Below are 23,654 nucleotides of genomic sequence, written 5' to 3'. Positions count from 1 at the left end.
AGGGGCTGGGGGTAGGTAAGTGTTAACCCGCAAAGGCTAAAACTGACCAAAACTGTGTTTCACTGGCCAAGCCTTTCCCTGGAAGCGGCAAGCCTTCAGAGACTCCAGTTCTGACAGTACCACCAAGTCCTGAGCCTGCCACTGTTCTCGAGAAGGTAGATTCCTGGTGTCTCCCAGTCTGCCATCTTCTCCAACGTCCGAGTGACACACACTTCACAATGATTTCTATTTAAAATAACAAAACAGAACCCCGCCACCCTGCTCCTGGAGGTGCTTTTGTGGTTGGGCCCATGTGTTTGTTTTTACTGAGCTTGTGATTCTCAGCAATGGACTACTGGCGCAGGAGAGGTGCACATTTAATTGTTGTGCCTTAGGTCACATTTTATTCCACAAAAAGTAGTTTTGCTTTTAAAACAAAAACATTTGTCTTCAGGACTGGCTCAGTGGCTCAGGCAGTTAGAGCTCCGTGCTCCTAACTCTGAAGGCTGCTGGTTCGATTCCCACATGGGCCAGTGGGCTCTCAACCACAAGGTTGCCGGTTCAATTCCTTGAGTCCCACAGGGATGGTGGGCAGTGCCCCCTGCAACTAAGATTGAACACGGCTCCTCCCGGATGGCTCAGCTGGTTGGAGCACAGGCTTTCAACCACAGGTTGCCAGTTCAATTCCTCAAGTCCCGCAAGGGATGGTGGGCAACGCCCCTGCAACTAAGATTGAACACGGCACCTTGAGCTGAGCTGCCGCTGAGCTCCCGGATGGCTCGGTTGGAGCGCATCCTCTCAACCACAAGGTTGCCGGTTCGACTCCTGCAAGGGATGGTGGGCTGTGGCCCCCTGCAACTAGCAACGGCAACTGGACCTGGAGCCGAGCTGTGCCCTCCACAACTAAGACTAAAAGGACAACAACTTGACTTGGAGAAAAAAAAAAAAAGTCCTGGAAGTACACACTGTTCCCCAATAAAGTCCTGTTTCCCTTCCCCAATAAAATCTTTAAAAAAAAAAATCTGACACATTTCAATTTTAAAAAACCCCAAAAAAACATTTGTCTTCTTTCCCCCCTTCTCATTTGGCCAAGTTGACAGTGATTATAACTAAAAAAAAAAAAAAAAAAAAGAAGAAGTATCGAAATGACTGTACTTTATTTTTGATAATAAAGAGAGAGTACTATGGTACTTTGCACAAGACTAGAATAATTTAGTGCCGGTGTCCTGCCACAAACTCGTGCTCACACCTGTGTCTGTAGGGCAGGGCTGGTAGCGTTTTGTGCATGTCCACAAGCGGAATTGTTTTCTTTGCAAAAAAGGACCATTCACATACAGTAAAGCAAACTAAGTTCCCTCTTGTGGAAGAGAGTAAGATTTTTCTCCATCAAAAACAAGTCACATCACGATTCTCTCCAGCACTACAAATCTGACATAACAAAAACTGCACTAAATGCAGAAACCACGGTCTGCTCCAAATACCTGTAACATTCCACAGAGATGAACACCTCCCACACCGGCACAGCTGAAGGTTAACCAGACTTTTCAGACAAGTAACAGGTTTTAGTTACTTCCCTGTTATGTCCCGTTTATAACTCCTGACTCCAATTTTGTGAAAGCATACCATATGAAACCAAAAGACGACAGTCTCGCCAAAGCGTTCAGCTGCGAAGGACACTACCTCCTGTCCTTTTTACCAGCTTTCCTCTTCCCAGAGAGTAGGTGCTTGGGCTTCATGTCAAACACGTGCCTGTCAGCCTCCCCCTTCCTGCCCAGGCGGTTCATCTTCTTCTGTGCACTCTTCATCATAGTCTTGGCTTTCTTCACCATCTGCAATGGAGAAGAAAACACAAAACACGCTAGCTCCCGAAACCAAGTTTGCATGTGCCTCTTCATGATCTGTTCAGTCGACTGGCCCAGGTCTGCTCGGTAAGAAGCCTGGTATTTTCCTCAGTCCCACCAGTGTCCACCAATGTCTGCAGGAACTCAACTAGTCTGCATGTGCGAAGGCAGCAGGAAAGCTACCCCGGACAAGGGCTGTGCCTGGAAGGACCAGGCACACTGCCGGGAAGGTGAGAGTGTGTCTGTTCTAACTCGCTCTTGGACAAACGAAGAAACTCAGACTCAGACCCATGAAACTGTCCTGCTCACTTATGACCGACAAGTGGCAATGCCGACATGAAAACCTAGATTTCCAGATGGAGTCGGGCATGGTGCAATGGAAAATTCAGGTTTCCACGAAGTACACTTGCCACTTTATATGGACTTTCTCCACGTGAATTTTCAAAATGCAGAAACTAACAAATTCCGTGTTTAATAAAAAAAATCCTGTATGCCCAAAGTGTCTTTCCAAAAAAACTGGCCAATACAGCTATCTGGGCTGGTTCCCCCTGCGTGGCTCGGTGTGGGTGAAAGCCCCATGCTCAGCACTTCCCTCAATGGCTGGGACCTTATGTGACACCATGCTTCTGTCTGCCCCGAGGGAATGCGCACCCAGGCAGAGGTGCAGGGACACCCACAGAAGCATGGCCCAAGCACAGATCTCGGGGTGCAGCACACAGTGGACCCTCACCCGCAGGCCCTGCTGCAAACAGCTGCGGGGTTTGCCCTGAGCCCTCAGGGAACCAAAAGCGGAGGCCACCATGTTACTAACTGCACACCACAGGGACTAACCTTGATGTCCCGAAGACCAGAGACGTCACGTGGAGTTCGAGAGCCACTGCGACTCCGGGCGACAGATGTGGGCGGGACAGAGTCTTCCCGCTTCCTTTTCCTCGTGACACTCCGAGACTTTCTGGCCTGGACCGCGTAATGGGCCTGAAAAGCACAAAAGGCACGCTCTAGGGTCCCAGCCTGGCTTCCAGGCTTGGTGACAAACATGAAATTAGTCCTACAAAGAGTTTTTACAGCTACTATCAAACAACCTAAAACAGATCTTTAAAATAGTGAATTCACCATCAAGTATTGCTCAAAAGTCCTTTTTCACTTAACACTGCTGCTTCATGTTACAAAGCTGACTGTCCTCCAGTTCAAACAATTTAGAGCTGCCCGTTCAGCAGTGTTTTCCCTTAACCTAGATCGTTAAATTAGCATCACGACTTGTTTTCAGACAATCATTGCTCCTTTACTCCTCCATTTGGGTTTATGCATCGGAACACCAACATGGCCACCAGCAAGCAGAGCCTTGCAGTTCAGCAGAGACATGCGACGGCCCGGGTGTCAGCTCTGCTCTCACTGCAGTGGGCCCACCCTCCTCACATGTCTGGAAGGAAGGACAAGCCAGCTCCCTCAGGAGGATCCCCGGCAGGAAGCCTGTCACTTCCCTGCCCCGAGTCAGAAGCTACGTCTGTACATTACACTATCCTCCACATGACCAGGGCGCTCACGCACCTCGAGCGACAATCTAAGCCGCCCAGCCCTTGGGAAAAGCCTGTCAACACGCTGCCCTCTGATTTGTGATTTCACTGCTGGGAATCTGTTTCGAGAAATAACCTCGTATATGAAAACGTTCCTTTATACAACTTGTCGAGCAAACACACACAGTTTAGGAGGTACCCGCAATGCCTGCTGGCCTAAGGGCTCCCAGGGGAAGAGCTGGGAGCCACCTGCAGCCTGATTCCTCTCACACCGACACTCAACAGCACCTCGGTTACTTGACAACTAAGCTGAAGCTAATTAAAGTTCCATGTCAAGACTTCAGTCACCAAAATGAAAGTTCTAGGGGAAAAAATGGTGTAGGACGGATGACATCAACTATGTCTTGTTCTGACAGCCGCTTTTCGTGGACACAATCCTTCTATTTCACTGTGTCTTTCTTACACATTGCCTCACACTCTATGGCAACAGCAAACAAACTTTCTAAGTGTGAGTAATCCAAAAAGCCAATATACTATATACTAAATATACTAAAGTACAATATGCTAAATTTGCACTCAATTAGAAATGTGAGACAATGCCCCTAACATGACAAGTGCCTGCAGCATAATGAAAATCAGACGAGCGTGGCGCTGGTTAGAAGCATACGGGAGAAAAAGCAGCAGCAGCAGCAGCAGACACGGAAGCCATCCATGTAAACACGAATAGAAAGGTGCACACCACACAATATCCTAGTTCGTTTTTACGTGCTGTCACTACAAGTGATCCTTTCTCATTTTCAGTACTTTCCAAGTTTTGCATTAGGCTGGACTGGAAGATAATGTACATACAATATAATAAAACACTGACAAAGTGAAAGAAACAGCCCTGGGGCCACCTGACACCTGGCGCGTTGCGTGAACAGGCAGCAGAGTGCCAGCCACGGAAAGGCCCGCCTGCAGAGGGGGGATCTCATTAAGGTCAACGGCGTGAGCAAGTCTCCTTAAACCCTCCTTGAATGGGAACACAAGCACTCAGCGAGGCCGCAGCACCCTGCACCGACAGACAGCGTGGCCCGTGGAGCCCAACGCCCGACCCTCCCGGGAGGGACCAAAGGGCTCCACTTTCAGGCAAGCTGCCCGGCCAGCAAGGCGCCCCACAGGAACACTGTGAGCTCGTGTCTCTTTCTTCACCAGCACTGTGACCCCCAGGGTCCCAAGCCTGGTTTCCAGATCCGGGTGCACCCAGCTGCGGCCGGTCTGGGACTGGGCGTGAGCACTCACGTTGTCATTGCCCTCCATGTCCACACCCAGACTGCGCATCTCCTTCTCCAGGGCCTTCCGCTGAACCTGAGGAGAAAGGACAGCTGCTTCAGGCACAGGGGGTCTGACGGCACAGCAAAATCATCGGGTGAGCTTTGCCTTCACAATGGTCTGTGACATGCTTCTGTTAGACAGTCTTTTACTTGGTCTCATTAAATCCCCAAAAAACTAGCATTTCCAGGGTACTTGCAATGTGTGGCACAGTGCACACCTCACCCTCCGTCCTGCATGACTACACAGGTTGTCCCTGTGTGCACATGAGACCCCGAAGCCTGAGGTCCGGCAACGTGCCCAGAGGCACACTCGAGGTCCCCAAGCACCACTGCAGACAGAGACGACTGCGTCTGCCAGAACCGCTCACTTACCACCACGTGGCATCTGTCAAGCACACGGATGCGACAGGGCTCTGCACTGTAGTCGTGCTCCTTCCCATCCTGCCCTCTGACTGCCCACACGTCGTCCTGCTCCTTCCCGTCCTGCCCTCTGACTGCCCACACGTCGTCCTGCTCCTTCCCGTCCTGCCCTCTGACTGCCTACATGTCGTCCTGCTGCTTCTCGTCCCACTGCCCTCTGACCGCCCTGCATCTTTGGGAAGCTGCACCCCCCCGCCACTCCCTGTGGTTCAGGGACAAGCACAGGACCTAGCGTCCCCTGCCGCCCTGACGAGGATGAGGAGACAAAGATGCCTCCAGAGAGGGAGCTGAGCTGGGCAGAACCCTGACCTCACCGACACACTCGAGCCTAGAGTGAGCTGCTCCCGTCCTCACACATCCTTGGAGCCAGTACCTGCCTTCATGTTTGTTAGATCGGGTCAGGTTTGTGGAAATGGCAAAGGTGCGTCCTGGCTAACAAAATAAAGAGCAAGACCATGTGACCTAATGGTCTTTACAGGTACCAGCCATAAATTAGAATCTTAATTTGTGCGGTGGCATCGGCAGTGAAGTTTGAACAGCCAACAAAGGTTGTATCCAGATAGGAAAGATTAAGACTCAACCACCCATAAAGCCGGCACATACCAACACCGCGCACGCAGCCACGGCCACACGGGGAGTCTGTGTTCAGCACCGACTCAGAACCCTGCATGCAAACATGGGGCCCCCACAGAAGACACACAAACTTACCTTCTTGGCAGTTCGCGGCATTCTGGGTCCCTGTGTGTCCTTCTCTTTGGACTGCAGAATTTTCAACTTCTTTTTTTCTCTAATTTCCTTTGCCAGCTGTCGGATTTCCACCATTTCTTCATCATCGCTTTCAGAATCACTGTCGTACTCCCCAGCAGCTGTTCTTAGCTCTTCTTCTTTTTCTAACTCTTCCAATTTCTTTAAAGAGTCAGAATGGAACAAAACCAACAATGAAAACGTCATAAGCATTAAGAACCTTTATATGGGAACCAGGTTCCCCTAAGCCTTCCAGGACACCCAGACACAGGGTCGTCTCATGTGGGCCTCGTCCATGTGCCAGAGCTGACCTCCCACCAAAGATTCAGGGATGAAAGTGAAGCGTGCATGCACGCCGAGCTGACAGCAAATCGCTAACTTCTCTGTGCCACATCTGTTTCTCCTTAAAAAACAGTGAGTGCCCAGAGCAAGGCTCAAATGTGCACATAGCACCTCCCTGACCCCCTGGTCCCAGCAAAACAGTTGAAAACGTCAACCTGCACAGGTCCGTGCTGACTGCAGTGGCCCATTTACTCGTCCTGAGGCCACCCCAAAAACACGTCATGGCTGCACAGTTAAAAGATACGTGTGTGTATGTCACCACCCAGCAAATAAACTGGCAGGGATCCAGCAGTCGCACGTGCCCACGTCACTATGTCTATATAGTGTGTGTGGGGTGCAGTGGGGCTGGGATGGGCATGACCAGGCCACACTCACAGGCCACCCTAAACCCACACAGAGGATACTGGGTGCCACGCAACAGGAGACAAAAGCAGGAGATAGTGAAAAGTTTAAAGGGCAGTGACATGACTTCTCACGTGTGGGAGTGCGGACAGCAGGATAAAAACAGGGCAAGAGACAGGAAAGCTGACTAAAGCAAAGCAACAAGGACGCCAATCAAATAGCAGAGAACGAGGAATGTTCCAGGAGAGAAACACAGGAACTCAGTGAGGGAGACTTGCAGTGAGGTTTATCCCCGGATATCAGGAGACTCAATGTAGAAATTAAGGGCACCACAGGGAGCTAATGAGAGAAACATGAAAACATGTAGATGGCAAATATTTTATAAAGTTGTTTTTTCAAAAAGCTTGACTGAAAAAGACAGGGTAGCAACTGAAGGGAGGACAGAGAATTTTGTTTTTTAAAGAAGAGAGAAATTTGCGGACACTCATGCTAAGAAAAAGCAAACGGGGAGACTCAAACAGGAGCGGGCTGTGGTGACACAGCAAAACTCTAGCAGGGAAGAGGAGCCAAATCAGGCCTGAGCGCCAGCAGCGCCGTGTGCAGGGCCCGGGGTGCCTGAGGGCAGCAGAGGGAAGGAGGAGTCTGCGCAGAAGGGACACAGCCTCTGCGGGGAGAGGGTCAGTGGCCTGCATCCGTGGAGCCCAGCCAGCAGCACTGGGCCTTGGCTGGGTCAGCTGTCGGTGACGGGATGGGGAGGCTCAGTGGTATAGAAGGAACCTGGGCAACCGATACCAGGGAGCGGAAAGTTGTGCTGTGTCCTTTAGGGTTCGTATTAAAAAGGAACAAAATCACAGAATTTGACAAGTGACACACACCTGCATGATGTCAGAATCAATGTAATCAGCTACATTATGGCCTTCCCAGATCTCGGGTATCTTATCGTATTTTTCAGATGAATTCATTATGTCCCAGTACTCTAAAGTTAAAAAAAAGTTACATTTATAATAGTTTTTAATATCTTCAAGTATCACGTGCCCAAAATGAAGTATAACTTATACAAGTCACGTCACTCTGCAAAGACAACAGAGTGTGTGTAATTCACTCTGTAAGCAAAGCCACACGGTAACGAAAGGATCACTCGAACGTTCATGAAGGTCTAACAGGAAGTACCCTAGGACGAAGTGACAACAGAAGAACGAAAACAAAAGAACAAGATACGCTCGGAGGAAAAAGGCATGAATAACATTACCAGCAATATCAAACCTAGCTCAACGTTTCCATGCCACGAAAGCTAATAACCCCTCCCCTGAAACGACAGAACACCAGCAGGAAGGAAGATACCTCAGAGCCCTGCCAGCATGCAACCTTTCATCTTTAAGAAAGTAACAAAATTTCAGAAGACTTGTGCTCATGAATGTCCTTCCACTTTTCTGAAACACTTTACATGCAACTGACATTTTAAAGTAAGTATTATGCGCCAGCCCTTACTCTGAAGATCCAAAGTATAATCGTCTCCCAGTTCCAGCTCAATATCTCGTTCCTGCAATAAAACAAACAACTACAATGAGCTCCACTTGACCTTGAGGGCCCAGATATGCCAATCCCCTCCTGCTGTGTGCAATAGCCCCTTCCCCAACCTAAAGGTGAGCCCTCCCACATCATATCCGGTAGGTGAGCTGTTCTGACCACCTGGAGGGCCGCACTGCGAGGGCAGGTATCCTTGTTAGGTTTCTTGGCCATGTCCAAGGCACAGTGGCATGGGCAGCGGGCACTGGGCAGCAGGTGCTAAGTCCCCATGCCCCGTGCCGCTCTGCAAGTAAACCCACCCTCTTCCTCTGCGGCTCCCCAGTGTCCATTCTCTTCCTGCGTGCCACCACTCCTTCTGGGATGAAAGGGGGCCTCTCCTGAGAAGACAGTGAGTACATGTTTATACAAAATGCCTTGCAGAATGCGCAAGAAACACAGAAATGAAAAACTGGAAGTTTCCTACCTGCAAAGGAAATATAACATCATACTCAGACCAATTAAGAACCAATAGGTGACTCGCGGGAGGGGGAGGGCACAGCAGCAGTTTGGGCAAGGGAGTTATTTAGGATGACTCCGCAAGCCAACATTAAGTTCGTTTGGAAAAAGTGACTGTAAGACTGTCCAGAACAATCATGAATAAAGGAAGTCATACAGGATAAACGAAGCAGATCAATGAACAAGAGGAATTCAGATTAAGCCTGAGATAAATGAGTAGTCAGCTGAAAAACAGAGCTGGATAGTGATCTCCACCTGCTTCCTAAGAAGAAAATAAATTCAAATCTAGTAAAATTTAAAAAAAAATTAGAGCATAGAAGAACTATTTCTGGAATGGATGGTAGGCATTTCTATGCATGACACAAAACTCAGCGGCCACAGAGAAACTATTAAGATACACTAATAGCTTAAAAATGTGTACTTTGAGGCAAAACAAAAACAAAAACAAATCAAAAGGCAGTGACAAAAAGATAAAAATGTTTTATAGAATACATAAGAGTGACTTCCTTACTATAAATGACAAGTGCATGAGTCAAGAACAGAAGAGCTGGAGAACTGGGAAGGCCAACAGCACACTGAAAAAAGCTCAGCTGCCTCATCCTTAACATCACAGCAAGATGCCTTCTGACACGGATCTCAGGTGGACAGCGTCTTAATTCCACACAATGCAGTGACCAGCACTGTTTAATCGACCACCTTTAACCACCTTCAGTTGACTAGACTGACAGACAACACCCACACCCGCAGTGCAGGCAGCTGTCAGTGCACGACAGCTGGTGAGGCACTCTGCGAGGACAATGACATCATCAGGCCATACCTTGAAATTTACAGATATGCTTGCAAACAAAAACAAAGACCTGTGTATAAAGAGGTGCACTTGAGCACCGTTCTTAACAGCAAGAAAATGAAAAATTTGAAACAACTAATATATTTCTGCATTTGAAAATTTTTTCAAAGTACACTTTGATACTGATAATATTTCTGGAAAGATCGCGACAGGTAACAGCAGCAGCCGCTGGCGCGGTGAGCAGGCTGTAACTGGGTACCTCACCCTCACACACGGCATAGATTTTTTTAGTCTGAGTGAGAAACTCAAGCCCGCTCTGCATATGCATGTCACTGGAGCTGTGGCCACCGGGCGAAGTCCACTGTGTCAGCAGCGCCACAGGCCCGCCGCCAAGGCTCCTGGAGAGGCCACCTACCTTATCATCTCTCTTGTTTGGCACAGCCAAATGCAATCTGTTCAGCACCTCATTCACTTTGTTTCCTTTCATTTTGGTTTCAACTCGATGAGCCAAAAGCCTGTCACAAGCCTGAAGGAGGTGGAAACAAGGCAAGGAGTCACAGGCATCCTGCAGCAGCCCATCACCTTCCGACAAGAATCAGGACCCAGAGGCTAAGTTCCAAAGCTTTGGAACTGGTTATGCACTTTTACTCAGTAGTGACATCTGGTGGCTCAAAGTCCCCAGTACCACCCCATGGTCCAGTTAACTACCAGGGGCTGACCCCAACCTCTCGGAGGCAAGCAGACTTTCTTCTCCCCTTCCAGGCCGGGCCCCACCAACTGGAGGCAGAGCCCCGATGCAGTGCAGTCAGAGCTGGCCTAAGAGGCCCCACGTCCCTTTTTGGGCCCTTCTTCCACCGCCGGTGACCTCGTGCTCACCAGTCATCCCTGACCCAATTCATGTGATAAACCACCTCAGGAGTAACTGAGCCTGGGGAAAACTAACAGTATCACAGTTGCCCTTTCTTCTTATTTCAGGTACAAGTAACAACAAAGTAAGAATATCAGAATCATGTGAAACCCAACAGGAAATGCTTCCAGCTGTTCCCACTGTTACTGCACTTTTCCTTCTACTTCTGATTGGGTTCCAGGAAAAACTTTTCAGGACAGCGTCCGTGGAGACACTGGCAGTTAAGAGAAGCAGCAGGGCGCAGACACAGTTCAACTCCCTGTGCCAGGGGGTGAGTATCTCCGCAAAGCCCCGCGTTCCAGGGACGGGTGGGACGAGGCCTCAGCGGGGGTGCCTCCGTGTGTGCCTCCTGAGCCAATGCCACGCTCAGTGCTAGCAACTCCTGCCAAGAAACCTTCCCCATGACTAACTGCTCTAAACAAGAGAATAGTAATGGGATCGACTGCTGACTGTGCGGAATCACTGACCTCTGTTTTCACTTTAATAACCCCTTCCTCTGTCAGGGTGCTGGTCTCCACCACAGGAAATCCCTCGGCCTTCAAATCCATAAATATTTTCTGGGAATATAAAGGAAAAATGAGATGTGTTATTTCCAGGTCGCCACGAACAAATCGTATTGTTTCTCAAGTAGGTGTTGTCGTTTAACTCTTTTGAAGGATGTATCCCAAGAAGTTATTTATTTTTCCCTGTGTTCTTCTGTGATAAAGAAAATACAAATTGCTGGGAGGATCAAGCGAGATGACATCAAGCACCAGAGGCTCTCTGGAATATTCTGCGAGATCTTACCTTCCAAAAAGAAACTTGGCAAGATCAAGATACGGATTTTTTAAAAGAATGTTTTCAAAGTTGTTTTTAAATAAAATACTTGGCCTCCACAGCCTGAGAATTCCTTGGAAAACAACATAAAAATGGTTACGAATCTAACTCCGTGTAAAACACTAGACTCTGAGAGAAAAGACCTCACTTGCGGCCCTCTCCCAACTGCAGACGTGACCACATTGAGAGGCGGGTGACCGTTTGGCTGCGTCCCCACTACAAGGTCCACCCGACTGCTCAGACTCCCGCTTCCCCTGGAAACAGCAGTGGTCGTAGAGAACACCAAGGTTGGACAGCCAGCCCCACCAGGTCACTAGTAGTGGAAGGAAGCAATCCACTGCAGAGGCTCCCAACCTCCAGTGACCCACCGGGGGCTCAAGCCCAGGCTTCCGGCCTCCTCCTCCCCGTTCCCGACAGAGTCCGTAGGCCATGCATTTAGGACAGTTCACCTCAAGAAAGCCATGCTGACCCTGTTGGTGGGGCCATGACCTGAGTCCCACTGTACCAGCCAAACCTTCTCACAGCACCTGTCCTCACAGACACTACTGAAGAGGGCTGCGGGGTCCAACGAGTTGGAAAGCTCGGCTGACATCCCTGCAGCTTGAAAACTGCAGCAGATATGACTGACAGTAGTTCTGGAAAATGTCAGACGCTTGCTTTTCTCCACTCACTCAGTTCCCACACTCACTTCCCCAGACTCTGAGCAGCAAACACATAGGCAACACTGTGAAACCCCTGCCACCAGGAAACTGATGCTGTGAGGTGCTGCCTCGTGCACCGGCTGCCGGGGCCTGCGCTTCACTTCCCTTCAGGCCCCGGAGTAGGACTGTCCCTTTCCATACACGCACACATGTCCTCCAGAGGCTACACGTGCTGCCCGGTCACACGCGCAGACGCTTCCACAGCCTCTACGGCACAGTAGTTATAAGGAAATTTCAGGTTTACTTTGCCCCTAAAAGTCTTTATAATGTCACGTCAACTAAATAACCAGAAATACTGCGCCAACTGTACAACAGAAATGCCTTTCTCATCAAGGAGCTAGCAATGACCTGGAGAGAATGCCTCTCTGCTCTCAGGGACCAGCAGTGCTACCATTCCCTTCCCTCTGACTCGGGTAGTGTGAGATGGGGCTGAACTGTAAGAAATACTCACAGTGCCAGGGCGACCTACCTGGTCGTCCTCAGGAAGCTCAGCTATCCTCTTCACGTCACACTTGTTTGCCACGATTACGAGAGGCTACAGCAAGAGGAAGCACGGTGAGTGAACAGCCCCTCCCACTGCGCCCCCAGCCCCAGAACTGCTCGGCACTCACCTTGTTGACGAACAGAGGCCTGATGCTCTGGAACAGCTGTAGCTGGGCCCGCAGCCCATGGCCGCACTGCTCGGACAGGTCCATGACGTACAGCACCGCGGCACGCAGGTGGGCCAGGGCCGTGATGGCCTGCATTTCAATGGTGTTCCGATCCTCCAGAGGCTGGTCCAAAATCCCTGGGGTGTCTACCACCTAACGGTCAGACTTGTCACACCGAAGCACACATGCTCACGCACTGCCGCCCAGCGCACCCGGGGTCACTCACCCACAGCAGCCCTGACACTAGCTAAGGAAACGCAGGTCTCCCAGCTGACCGTGGTAAGGTAATCAAAGCACTGAGGAAAAGCGGGGTGGTTGGCGGCCTGCAGAGCTCATCAAGGAGCTAGCAATGACCTGGAGAGAATGCCTCTCTGCTCTCAGGGACATCATAAAACAGGACAACGGGAATCAGCAAACATGCCCATATGTGAGGAACCACCTCATCATGTATAAATTGAACTGCGGAAACAGATTGCCTCGTGCTTTTAAACAGGTAGTAAATGCTACTTCTAATGACAGGGTCAGAAACGGTGACAAGGGGACTTTCACTGCACCAATGGCAGCACTGTTGACACCATGCAGAACCCTTCCTGGTAGCCAGCTATTCCCCTGAACCCATTCTGAAGAATGCAACGCCCAAGTTCAGAGGTCTCTTCATGGGGTGTTGCTGACAGCCCCGAGAATCACTTCCCACTGCCTCAGTCTCCCCTCTGACTGCACTGAGACGGACATTGCAGGGGCTGAAAACACACCCGCTAACAACCACCGGGACGGCTGTGCTGCGTCCAAACCGCGCTCTCACCTGCCAGCGCAGATACTTGTAATCTGTGTGTCCGACAAACAGAGACTTGGTTGTAAACGCGTAAGGCTGCACATCTACATCTGCTCTTGTCACCTGAAACCAAACGACCAAGACCGTCACAGGCGCTCCGCACTGCGCTTCCTGTCGGACAGTGTACACGTGGCACCGCCGTGCTAGCAAGACCGTTTTGGGAGGAGGAGGAGAAGAAACAAGAGACCTCCTTGGTTACACTGCCAGAGACAGGAGCTGCTGTGCTCTGACAGAGGACATGCTCCACGTCTTCACACCACCGTCTGCAGTGCAGAGTCCGGATTAGGTATAGGGAGGTGAGGAAGGACACTAGCTGGGGGACATGCATCCACCCTGGCCCAGCAGCAGCAGAACTTTTTTTGATGACGGAAACGTTGTACTGTACGAGGTCTGACAATTAAGTTCGTGAACTTGCCACCGTGCACTTACACTGGCAGCAGTGAACAAACAGCTCGGTAAGGTTTCATAACTTGATATGTCAGGGTCTCAGAGCTGTGTTTGTGTCCATGTGCGGTGGCGTTCATTATTGTTGTTGCGTGTTTTTGTTTGCCGTTGCAAGAATGAGCTTGAATTAGAGCAACAAATGAACATTAAATTTCTTGTTAAACCTGGCAAGAGTGGAAGTGAAATCAGGGACTTGTTAGTCCAAGTTTATGGGGATAATGCTATGAAGAAAACTGCAGTGTACAAATGGATTAAATGTTTTTCTGAGGGGAGAGAACGCATCACTGATGAAGAGAGGTCAGGGTGACCAGTAACGAGCAGAACTGACGAACACATTGCAAAAATTCATCCAAATTGTGCCTCAAAAACACTGGCTGACTGGAAAGCACAGCAGATCAAGTAAACATCGAGAAATAGGAAAATCTCAACTGAAAATCTCGGCATGAGAAAGGGTCTTGAAAGAATTCACCAATGAACAAAAGCAAAAGAGAGTCCAAGTTTGCCAAGACCTTTTGGAAAGGCAAGACGATGTTTTGGGCCATTTTAATCCCTGGTGATGAAACATGGATGTACCAGTACAACCCTGAAACAAAGCATCAAAGTGCACAGTGGAAATCAGCCAGTTCTTCACGACCAAAAAGTTCCGTCAGTCCTAATCAAGAGACAAAATGATGTTGCTAACCTTTTTTGACATCAGAGGCTTTATTCATTATGAATTTGTACCAACTGGACAAACAGTTATCCAAGCTGACTATTTAGAAGTGCTGAAAAGGCTGCATGAAAGACAAAAACGGCAACAATTCATGGCTCTTGCATCACGACAATGCACCAGCTCACATAGCACTGTTTGGGAGGGAGTTTTTAGCCAGTAAACAAATAACTGTATTGGAACACCCTCCCTACTCACCTGACCTGGCCCACAATGATTTCTTTGTTTACTTAAAGATAAAGGAAATACTGAAAGGAAGACATTTCGATGACATTCAGGACATCCAGGGTAACACGACGACAGCTCTGATGGCCATTCCAGAAAAAGAGTTCCAAAATCGCTTTGAAGGGTGGACTAGGCACTGGTGTCGGTGCAGAGCTTCCCAAGAGGGGTACTTTGAAGGTGACCGTAGCGATATTCAGCAATGAGGTATGTAGCACTTTTTCTATGATGAGGTCACGAACTTAACTGTCAGACCATGCATATGCCCTGTCTATTTGTGGCCTGCTGGCCACATACCACTCTCTTAAATGTGGTCAGCACAACTGAGGAAACCAATTTTTTTATTGTTTCGTTTTAATTAAGTGGCACTGGCTCACGAGCATTGGCAACCTCAGCTAGGACACTGCAGAGCTTCAGCTTGTCACCATGTCAGCACAGCTATGGACAAAATAAAAACCTACAAATCTGCTTAAGCAACAGTGTTCTCGGTGGCAAGTAGCCACATACATATAACAATTGTTTTTGGGCACCTGAGCTGTTGCTGGTTTGAGGTGACACTGCAAAAGCTTTTGAACTCTGCTCAGGTCCCTGGAAGTCAGCTAAACTGTCCTGAAGCACCTACTTCCTTAAATAGTGCCCTTGGGTCCCAATTAATAAAGTCACTCAAATAAAAAGTGACTCAACACTTCCCACTACGTGGACCAAATAGTTTATGTGAAAGCTGAAACAGCATGTGTTAACAAAAACGTCCTTAAATCCCTTAGAAATCTGTAGGACACACACAAGAATCAAATTGAAAAACGGTTCCTGGAAGAGCAACGTAGAGTCAGGTTAGACAGGCTTGATCCTCCCCTGGAGAACAGTGTTTTAAGCCAGGGCAGCAGCGACTGAAGACCTAGCTGGCAGGCCCTCTCCATCCCCGGCCGTCAGCACATGGCAGCGCTTTGGCCTCAGGTCGTCAGTCACCTGCGTCATCATCAGAGACAGACCAACCTTATTGATGAAACTGGACTTGCCGACATTCGGGTACCCACACAGAAGCAGGGTCCTCGTGTTTGGGTCAATTGTTGGCAGACGGGACAGATGCTGACGTACTGTGAGAAGATTAAATTAAATGTGTTTAATTTCCCAAGAAAAATCAAGAAACTCAAAGATGAAGATCTGCCTGACTGAGTCATACTCCAGGCCAGTGGTCATATTAACGTCACTGCCACATTTATAGTGTAAGTGATGGAGAAATGGATGAACCAAAAAGCATCAGCTGCAAAGGCACCATGGCCTAGTGGACAGGACACCCCAAAATCAGGCTGCAGGACAGGAGTCCTAGTCCTCGGCTTTGCAGCCTGGGGTTCCTGCCAAACAGGTCCAAGGTGGGGCCACAAACCACGTCTAAGCAGTGCCCAGGCGACTCTCCCTAAGTGACATGACATTTGGAAAAGCACTTTTGAAGCCAGCGAGTGAGCATGGCATCACTTTGTGGTTTGACAGGTTTGTTTCCATGTAATGACTGCTCCCAGAGGCCTTGTGTGCACACAGCGCCAGCAACACCGATGGGCTACCGTGAAGATCAAACAGATTGCAGGAAAGAAGCACTGTCACAGCTGCCAAGTACTGCAATCTTACTGCAATCGCAAATTATCTGCAAGATGCCAGGGGAGGGGGAACAAAACCAAATGAGCTAAAAACATTTGTAGGGGGCGGCCGGATGGCTCAGTTGGTTAGAGTGTGAGCTCTGAACAACAGGGTTGCCAGTTCGATTCCCACATGGGCCAGTGAGCTGTGCCCTCCACAACTAGACTGAAGACAACGAGCTGTCGCTGAGCTTCCAGAGGGGTGGCAGAATGGCTCAGCTGGTTAGAGCGCGAGCTCTCAACCACAAGGTTGCCGGTTCAACTCCCGCAAGGGACGGTGGGCTCCGCCCCCTGCAACTAAGATTGAACATGGCACCCTGAGCTGAGCTGCCGCTGAGCCCCTGCAACTAGCAACGGCAACTGGACCTAGAGCTGAGCTGCACACAACTAAGACTGAAAGGACAACAACTTGACTTGGAAAAAAGGCCTGGAAGTACACACAGTTCCCCAATAAGGTCCTGTTCCCCTTCCCCAATAAAATCTTTAAAAAAAAAGGAAAAGAAAAAAGGCTAGGTACAAGCTGTCTTCCTTTAAAAAAAAAACCAAAAAAACAAAACAAGAAAAAGACATTTGTAGTGCAAAATATATGCATGTATAAAGGCAAAGAAGTGTTTTGATAAAAATCATACCGGGTTATTTCAGGTACTGTCCTGTTAAATACAACTGTTACAACTGTCGGGTAACAAAACTGGGGTAGCTATATGATGCCATCAAGTTATAAAAAAAGCATTTAAAAAAATTAAAAAGTCAATAATTGATAAAGCCATGGGTCATAATATACATGTACGTATGTATGTATATATATATTTGGCATTTTCCTGTGATTTATAACGTAGACACCTTACCTATTAAACATGAGAAACGTACATTTTCTTAAGAGTGCTATTAATCTGTAAGTATTTTAAGTGCTAGCTGCTTTTTTAAATAACTGGCCTGTCAGAACTTCTCAGACTAGGCTGGGAATACTAATTTGATACTGTCATCTCTAAAATAAAACCAAAACATTTCAAAGCAAGGTTCTCCACAGGACCAAGCACCCTAACAGTACACTCAGGCCGGCTCTGCAGGCTCGCACCTTGTTCCAAGTACTCCAGACTCTGCTTCTGTCTCCTGATGATGGTGCACATGCGGCCCAGGGCTGCTCGCTTCAACTGCTTGCAGCGGTACAGAGAGTCCCCGTACTTCATGAGCCGCACGTAATCCTTAGCGACACTTACAGAAGTGAAAAGAAATAAGTCAGAGTTTTTCACTTTTGACCGTAACTGAAAAAGCACTATATTAGGAAAACACCTTACTTGTCCACTAAGTTTTTGGCAATATTGATCTGTCCTAGGGCCAACTTGTAATGATCCTTGTCGTAGAGGACGTTCATCAAATCGGCATAGAAAGGATGGATGTCCTGTAACAAGGAGCAAGGCAGTCAGCTTGGCACAGCAGTTTCCCACCCCACGAAGAGGAATTTCCTAGGAAAATACATCACGCCTTTCCCTCTCCCCCACCCCTCGAGTCCTCTCCTGGCTAATGACTGTCTGGTTCTCTGAGAACATGAGCAGGCACAGGTAAGCAAGCCCGGCAGTCGCTTCCGCCGGCCCAGACCTGCGTTAAGAATGCTCCCTTCATCCCCGTTCTCATGCGCGACAGCTGTCCTCAGACCCAGCCAAGGCCACGTCTCCATGTCTCCATCTGTGCACCAGACGCCACCCCCTTACAACTCAAGAAGTGAGCTCCCAGTCTTCCCTCTTTTCCATTTAGAATTCTTCCCTCTCCACCTGGCCATTCCCATCAGCCTACAAACAGGCCATATGCCATCACTTCCCAAGAAAATTTTAGAAGTTTTAAAACTCCTTTGAATCCCCACTCCTTCCTTTCCTTTCCTCCCCTTCTTAGTAAATGCCAAAAAGAGAGGTACTGTGTCCTTTCTCCCCCCACCCCCACCCCAATCCAATCTAGTCAGGACCGTATCAGGCCATTGACACAGTTCATCACCAGTGACCTCCAGTTCTCCCTTTACGTCACCAGACCTCTGCCACCCTCCACAACTGGCCGCTCCTTCCTGATGCGTTTATTCCTCTGGCCCCCAGGACCCTGTCAAACTGGCCACTTCTTCTGCAAGCCCTCATTGGCTCATGCTCCCGAGCGCTCTTCTGTCCACTCGCTTCCTGGGTGACCTCGTGTACATTTACACATCTACATGTCCACAAGCCCTAGCTTTCCGCCTCCCAGCCAGGCCTCTCATGAGCTTGACTGTGCGGCACTTCCGCCTGGACGTCTCACCCTCATCTCACGATGAACGCATACAAACTGCTCCCCTCCTCCAACCGCAGCTGTTCCCAGCTCAGGGACCAGTGACTCCGCTGTCCAAGGTGATACAGCCCACACCTGCTCCGGTAAACCTGGTGCTCGTCCTCCGAGGACCCCCTGAAGCCAACCATTTCTCAACTCTTTCACCACCTCCAGTCGTTTAAGTGACTGCGCGGCCCTGAGTGGTCTGCCACCCCATAGGCCAGGCGTCCTCTAAGAGAGGAGTCAAGGCTTCGGTTCCGAGCCCCAGAATTCAAGCCCCACACTACATCCCAGACCCACTCCCCAGCTCTCTCCCTCTCACATTCCCTGCTCCACCTCCTGGGTCCTCCTGCTCCTGGAAAGACACCCCGTTCTGGACCTCAGGGTCTTCACACCTGCTTTCCCCAGGGAGCTGCATGCCTTCCTTCAGGTCCCTGCTCCAAACCCTGCTGGGGCACTCCCTACTCTCCTTACTCATCTGTCACGCCATGTATTCTCATGTTTACTATTTTCCCCCACCACTACATGAGGACAGGGCTTTCTTTTATAACTGCTTTACTCCCAGTGCCTAGAACAGTACCTGAGACACAGCGATCACTGGATGAATAGTAACTTACTCCAACCCTGTACTCAAATTCTCAGCTAACTAAAAAAACAAACAAACAAAAAAAAACAACACACGAAGACTGCTCATAAATGTGTATAGGAAAACCATACCAAGGATGAGAAAGATAAAACTTACAAAGAATCACAGAAACCTGGCACTAACTATTAACAGATCAGTGTTTGTTTGCTCAAATCAGGTACTTTCTAATTCCAAAGCAGTTTAGAATAATCTGTCCTTTCTCATCCTCAGGTACTTTCCACAGAACCTTCCCTCACCCAAGAACTACTCATTCAACAAGCATCTACTGAGCACCCCTGTCAAGCCCTAGAGACATAAGATACGTGCCTGTCCACTAGCAGAAACTTTCAGTTTTTATTTTACACACTTGTGTATTTTTTTAGAACAAGCCATCATTATCTTTTGAAGTATAAAAGGAATTTTTGTCACATAAACCAACCTTTTCTCTCTGCCATACCCTACCTGTAGGGACGATTTTGGGGCAAATTTAGGCTCACCTGTATGCTGACCCCACATCCTTCACCACCTCAAACAACCTCGCCACTGCGTGACCCTCCACAGGGACTTCATAAGCAGTGTCCGTCTAGCTTTCTACACCTACATAAATGGGCAAACTGCACTAAGCAGCAGAGTACAATGTTTCTGCTTAATGGAGAAGTCACAGTTCCCCCACGCGATTTCTTCTCACAAGTGAAGAAGGTTGTAAGAGCTGAATTGACCATCATCAGCTAACGAACTAACATAAACAGTGACAGGCCTCAGGCTACTGACCCAACTTGAGGCCAGGAAAAGGAGCCTGGAAAAAAGGGAGGAGAGGAAGCCAGGCAGGGTGGAGAGCTGCCAGAATCTAGGCTCCTGGATTCAGTCACAGCTTTGAGAGCTTGCGTTGGCCCCTGTAAGCTGAGGTTATAAAGCCTCAAGAGACAGCTCTGGCCCTCTTAGGTGCGTTTTAGTTGGGGGAAAAGAAGAATACTAAGGAATCAAAAAACCTGTATTCTGTTCCCAGCTTTGCCACTAACTCACTTAAGTAAACTTTGAGAAATCAGTTACTTTCTGTTTCCTTCATTATCTGTCAGATGACTAGACCAAACTGGTTAAACACCCATTACCTGAAGGCTCACATTTATAAGACCATCTGTGGTCCCCCGAGTCACTTACATCCAATTTGGGGAAATCCGTTAGAATCTGTGAGAGTCTGTCATGATAATTCTGTTGAGTAAATTTGACTTTTCTCATGTAAAAATGTCTAATACGATGAATTTGGTAATGTTTATGAATAACTGTTGGAGTCTTCCGTTGAGTCTTCGATAATGTCAGGTCAATAAAATCCTACAATTAAATAAAGATAGTTACACTGAGAAGTCTACTTTTCATCCACTTATTTTAAATTTTCTTAAAAGACTAATATGAGGTGTGATAAAAAAAAAACATGGCAAATGCTGCTGCAATGTGCCATCCAATGGAGAGGCAGGGATCTTTAATATAGGAAGTGGCGTGTCGAACCTTAGTTACAGTGTGTGACAAGTTTCAACCTGTTCAGTACAGTTGGGTGTGAGCTACAGTTGAGAGAAGGTGTGTTTTAAACTGTGCAGTAAATAATGGATGACAAACAATGCATTAACATGAAATGTGCAAACGGTTTCATCCTCCATCATGACAATGCTCCGTGTCACACATCGCTTCTGTATGGAAATTTGTCAAACAAAAACACTGTGAGGTGTCCTCATCAACCTTATTACTGGATCTGGCACCGTGTGACTTCTGGCTCTCCCCCAAATCAAAATGGCAATGAAAGGAAACGTTCTGAATTGGTCCATGACAGCGCACCTAAAGACACTCGTGAAAGAGGACTTCCAGAACTGCTTCAGAAAGTGGCAAGAACGATGGGATAAGTGTGTTCGAAGCGAAGGGGAGTATTTTGAGGGGGATTAATGACAATGTGTCTTTTACTGTAATACTTTTTTTTAATTTAAATATTCACGACCGTACTTTTCTTTTTTATCACACTTTGTACTGTGTATCTTAAACTACAAATACTTTTTACAACCAAATCTTTTATATACAACCTCGTCATCCTTTATCAGCAAAAATATTTTAAAAAGAGAAACAACCCTACAATTTCAATTTGTGTATCTTTGACTTTGAAAGTACATAAAATAATGGGTAAAACTAAAATCCACTGTTTATAATTTCCTAGGCTACGTAAGGTGACCGAGCACTCCGCAGATTTCTGCTTGAATCCTCCAGCGCAGAGACCAATGGCCTAGAGCAGTCAGTACCAGAAGGGCCACCCACGTCTGGCCGGCAGATCTCTACTCTCCCCTCTATCTCCCAGCTTCTAAGACTTCTCGGGGGGCCACTTCCAAAGTTACTTGCTGCATACAGTTTTCCCTGACTCTCCCCCCCCCACTTTTGGAGGGACCCCTTCCTCTCTAGGGGAACCCAAACCTCTGAGGAGAAACCCCTCCGCCCTGGGGAGGATCCGACCCTCTGAGAAGGAAACGCTCTTCTATGGGGCACCGTAACGTCTGAGGAGGGACTCCTCCTCTCTGCGGGCACCCCTAGCCCCGGGGGGCCGAATCTCGAGAGGACGTGGCCCTGACAGCGGGGCCTGGCGGGGGAGCCTCACAGGCCCAGGCCCTCCCGGCGACCCGGCCGAGAAAGGCGAGAGCGCAAGTTCCCCGGGACGCCTACCTTGGCGGACGGCACCACCGTGATCTTCTTGAAGTTGTAGTGCGCCATGCCGGCGGTCAGCCACGAGGGACGCAAGCCAGCGAGCGACACTTCCGCGGAGGACAGGGGCCCGGACTTCCGCCGGCTCCCATCACTTCCGGGCGCTCCTTGCGCCCCCCTCGCACGGCCTCCGCGTCGCACAGCGCCCCCGCCCGGCTGGAGGTCCTCCGCCGAGGGGTCGCAGGGCCGGCCTGGGGGTCTGTGCTGCCTCCCCCCGGCTCGGCTCGGGGGGACGGGGTCTCAGGGGGTCTCGGCGATCCGGGATCTCGCTGTTCCGGGGATTCTGGGCATACTGGGGGTCTGCGGGGATGGAATTTCAGGTGCGCCCGGGGTCTCAGGGGCCGGGAGAGGGAGTCAGGAATGGGAGGGTCTTGGGGTCCAGTGGGGGAGTCTCGGGTGGGCCCGGGGTATCGGGGTTCGGAGGGGTCTCAGAATCGGGGGTCTTGGGGTTTGCGAGGTCTTGGGATCCAGGGGTCAGCAGTCACTCCCGGAAATCGTGCTCTAAACCCGCCCCGGGGAGGGCCACATTCAGGCCCAGCCAGCCATCTTCTCTCACCATGTTATGCAACTAACACACAAGCTGGGAGCACTTCTGTCAAACAATACACGTGCATCTCACAGGACTCTGGAATCTCAACCACCGGGAGAAGTGGGGGCAGCAGCTGGGGTCAGGAAAGCAGAGTGAAGACAATGAGGGAAAACTTGCAAGCGATTCGGGAATCACTGAGACCGATTCCTTCTTCTCTCCTGCCCAGCGTGACTGGGTAGTTTCTCACTGGCATTTCTGTGCAGGAACCTGAAACACTGGAGTCCCCTTTGTTCTGTCGCCCTCACCCCACGTCCCTCGTTCTTCTGACCTTCCGACTCACTGACAGGAGCCCTTCTGGAGCCACAGGGCTAGATTTGGGCCCACTCCGGACTTGGTAGCTGCAGAGCCTCAGATGAGCTGTCTGCTTCTCTGACCTCATTTTTTTCTGCATAAAACTGGAGATAATAGTAACACAGGCTGTAGTAGGAAGCATAATGGCACCCCAAGATGTCCATGTCCTAATCCTTGGAACCTGTGAATGTTTCCTTCCATCACAAAAAAGGGCTTTGCAGGTGTGATTAAGATTATTGGACCCTTGAGATGGGGAGATTATTACAGATTATCTGGGCCCAGTCTAAGTTCATGAATCCTTAAAAGCCAGGAGCCTTTCCCAGCTGTGTACAGAGAGAATATGACCACGGGAGAAGAGTCTGAGACACGAAATGCTGCTGGCTGTGAGGATGGAGGAAGGTGCCATGAGCCAAGGAATGCAGACTCTTCTAGAAGGTGGAAGAGGCAAGGAGCAGATCTTCCCTTAGAGCCTGTATAAGGAACCAGCCCTGCCAACGCCTCGGTTTTAGCCCAATGAGATTTTGGCTGCTAACCTACGGAACTTTAAGAGAATAACTCTGAGTCCTTTTAAGCCACCAAGTTCACGGTAATTTGTTGCAGCAGCCACAGAAAATTCATATATCTCCCTCATTGGACTGTTGCATTAGATGAGGTCACGTATGCCTGGTAAACCGTAAGTGTTTTGGATGCACACACTCATGTACACATATGGGTTTCTCAGCCTCTGCACTGCTTACATGTGGGCCCACACTTCCTTGTTGGGGGGCTGTCCTGTGCATTGCAGGGTGCTTAGCAGCATCCATGGCCTTCACCCACTAGATGCTGGTAGCACTAGCCTCTCCACCTCAGGTGTGGCAACCAAAAATATCTCTAGATATTGCCAGATATGAAAAATCATCCATGGTTGAAAACCACTA

At 49.1% G+C, this 23,654-nt stretch overlaps 1 protein-coding gene across 1 annotated transcript; it reads right to left on the bottom strand.

Annotated features, from left to right (window-relative positions):
- Positions 1-1,117: 1,117 nt before the first annotated feature.
- Positions 1,118-22,423, bottom strand: GTPBP4 (GTP binding protein 4). The gene is made up of 17 exons (XM_019718065.3): positions 21,819-22,423; positions 20,283-20,453; positions 17,512-17,615; positions 17,292-17,428; positions 15,579-15,679; positions 13,181-13,273; positions 12,340-12,531; positions 12,198-12,263; positions 10,679-10,768; positions 9,720-9,830; positions 8,322-8,399; positions 7,984-8,035; positions 7,371-7,471; positions 5,776-5,973; positions 4,616-4,681; positions 2,652-2,795; positions 1,118-1,808 (listed from the first exon to the last, which is right to left on the bottom strand). Exons 1-17 carry the CDS (start codon positions 21,864-21,866, stop codon positions 1,656-1,658), a joined length of 1,905 nt encoding a protein of 634 aa, XP_019573624.3. The 5' UTR covers positions 21,867-22,423; the 3' UTR covers positions 1,118-1,655.
- Positions 22,424-23,654: the final 1,231 nt, after the last annotated feature.

This window comes from Rhinolophus sinicus, chromosome 1 (assembly GCF_057876585.1).
Source record: "Rhinolophus sinicus isolate RSI-liver-muscle chromosome 1, RSI-T2T, whole genome shotgun sequence".
Classification (NCBI taxonomy): domain Eukaryota; kingdom Metazoa; phylum Chordata; class Mammalia; order Chiroptera; family Rhinolophidae; genus Rhinolophus; species Rhinolophus sinicus.
This window is presented reverse-complemented; position numbering and strand designations above follow the sequence as displayed.

Excerpts from the sequence above, each read along its gene's own strand:
- GTPBP4 (XM_019718065.3), bottom strand. The coding sequence starts at position 21,866 with ATGGCGCACTACAACTTCAAGAAGATCACGGTGGTGCCGTCCGCCAAG. Across the intron at positions 17,616-20,282 it reads CGGATTTCCCCAAATTGGAT|GACATCCATCCTTTCTATGC; the intron begins GTAAGTGACTCG and ends TCCTTGTTACAG. Across the intron at positions 12,532-13,180 it reads ACAAGTATCTGCGCTGGCAG|GTGGTAGACACCCCAGGGAT; the intron begins GTGAGAGCGCGG and ends TCTGACCGTTAG.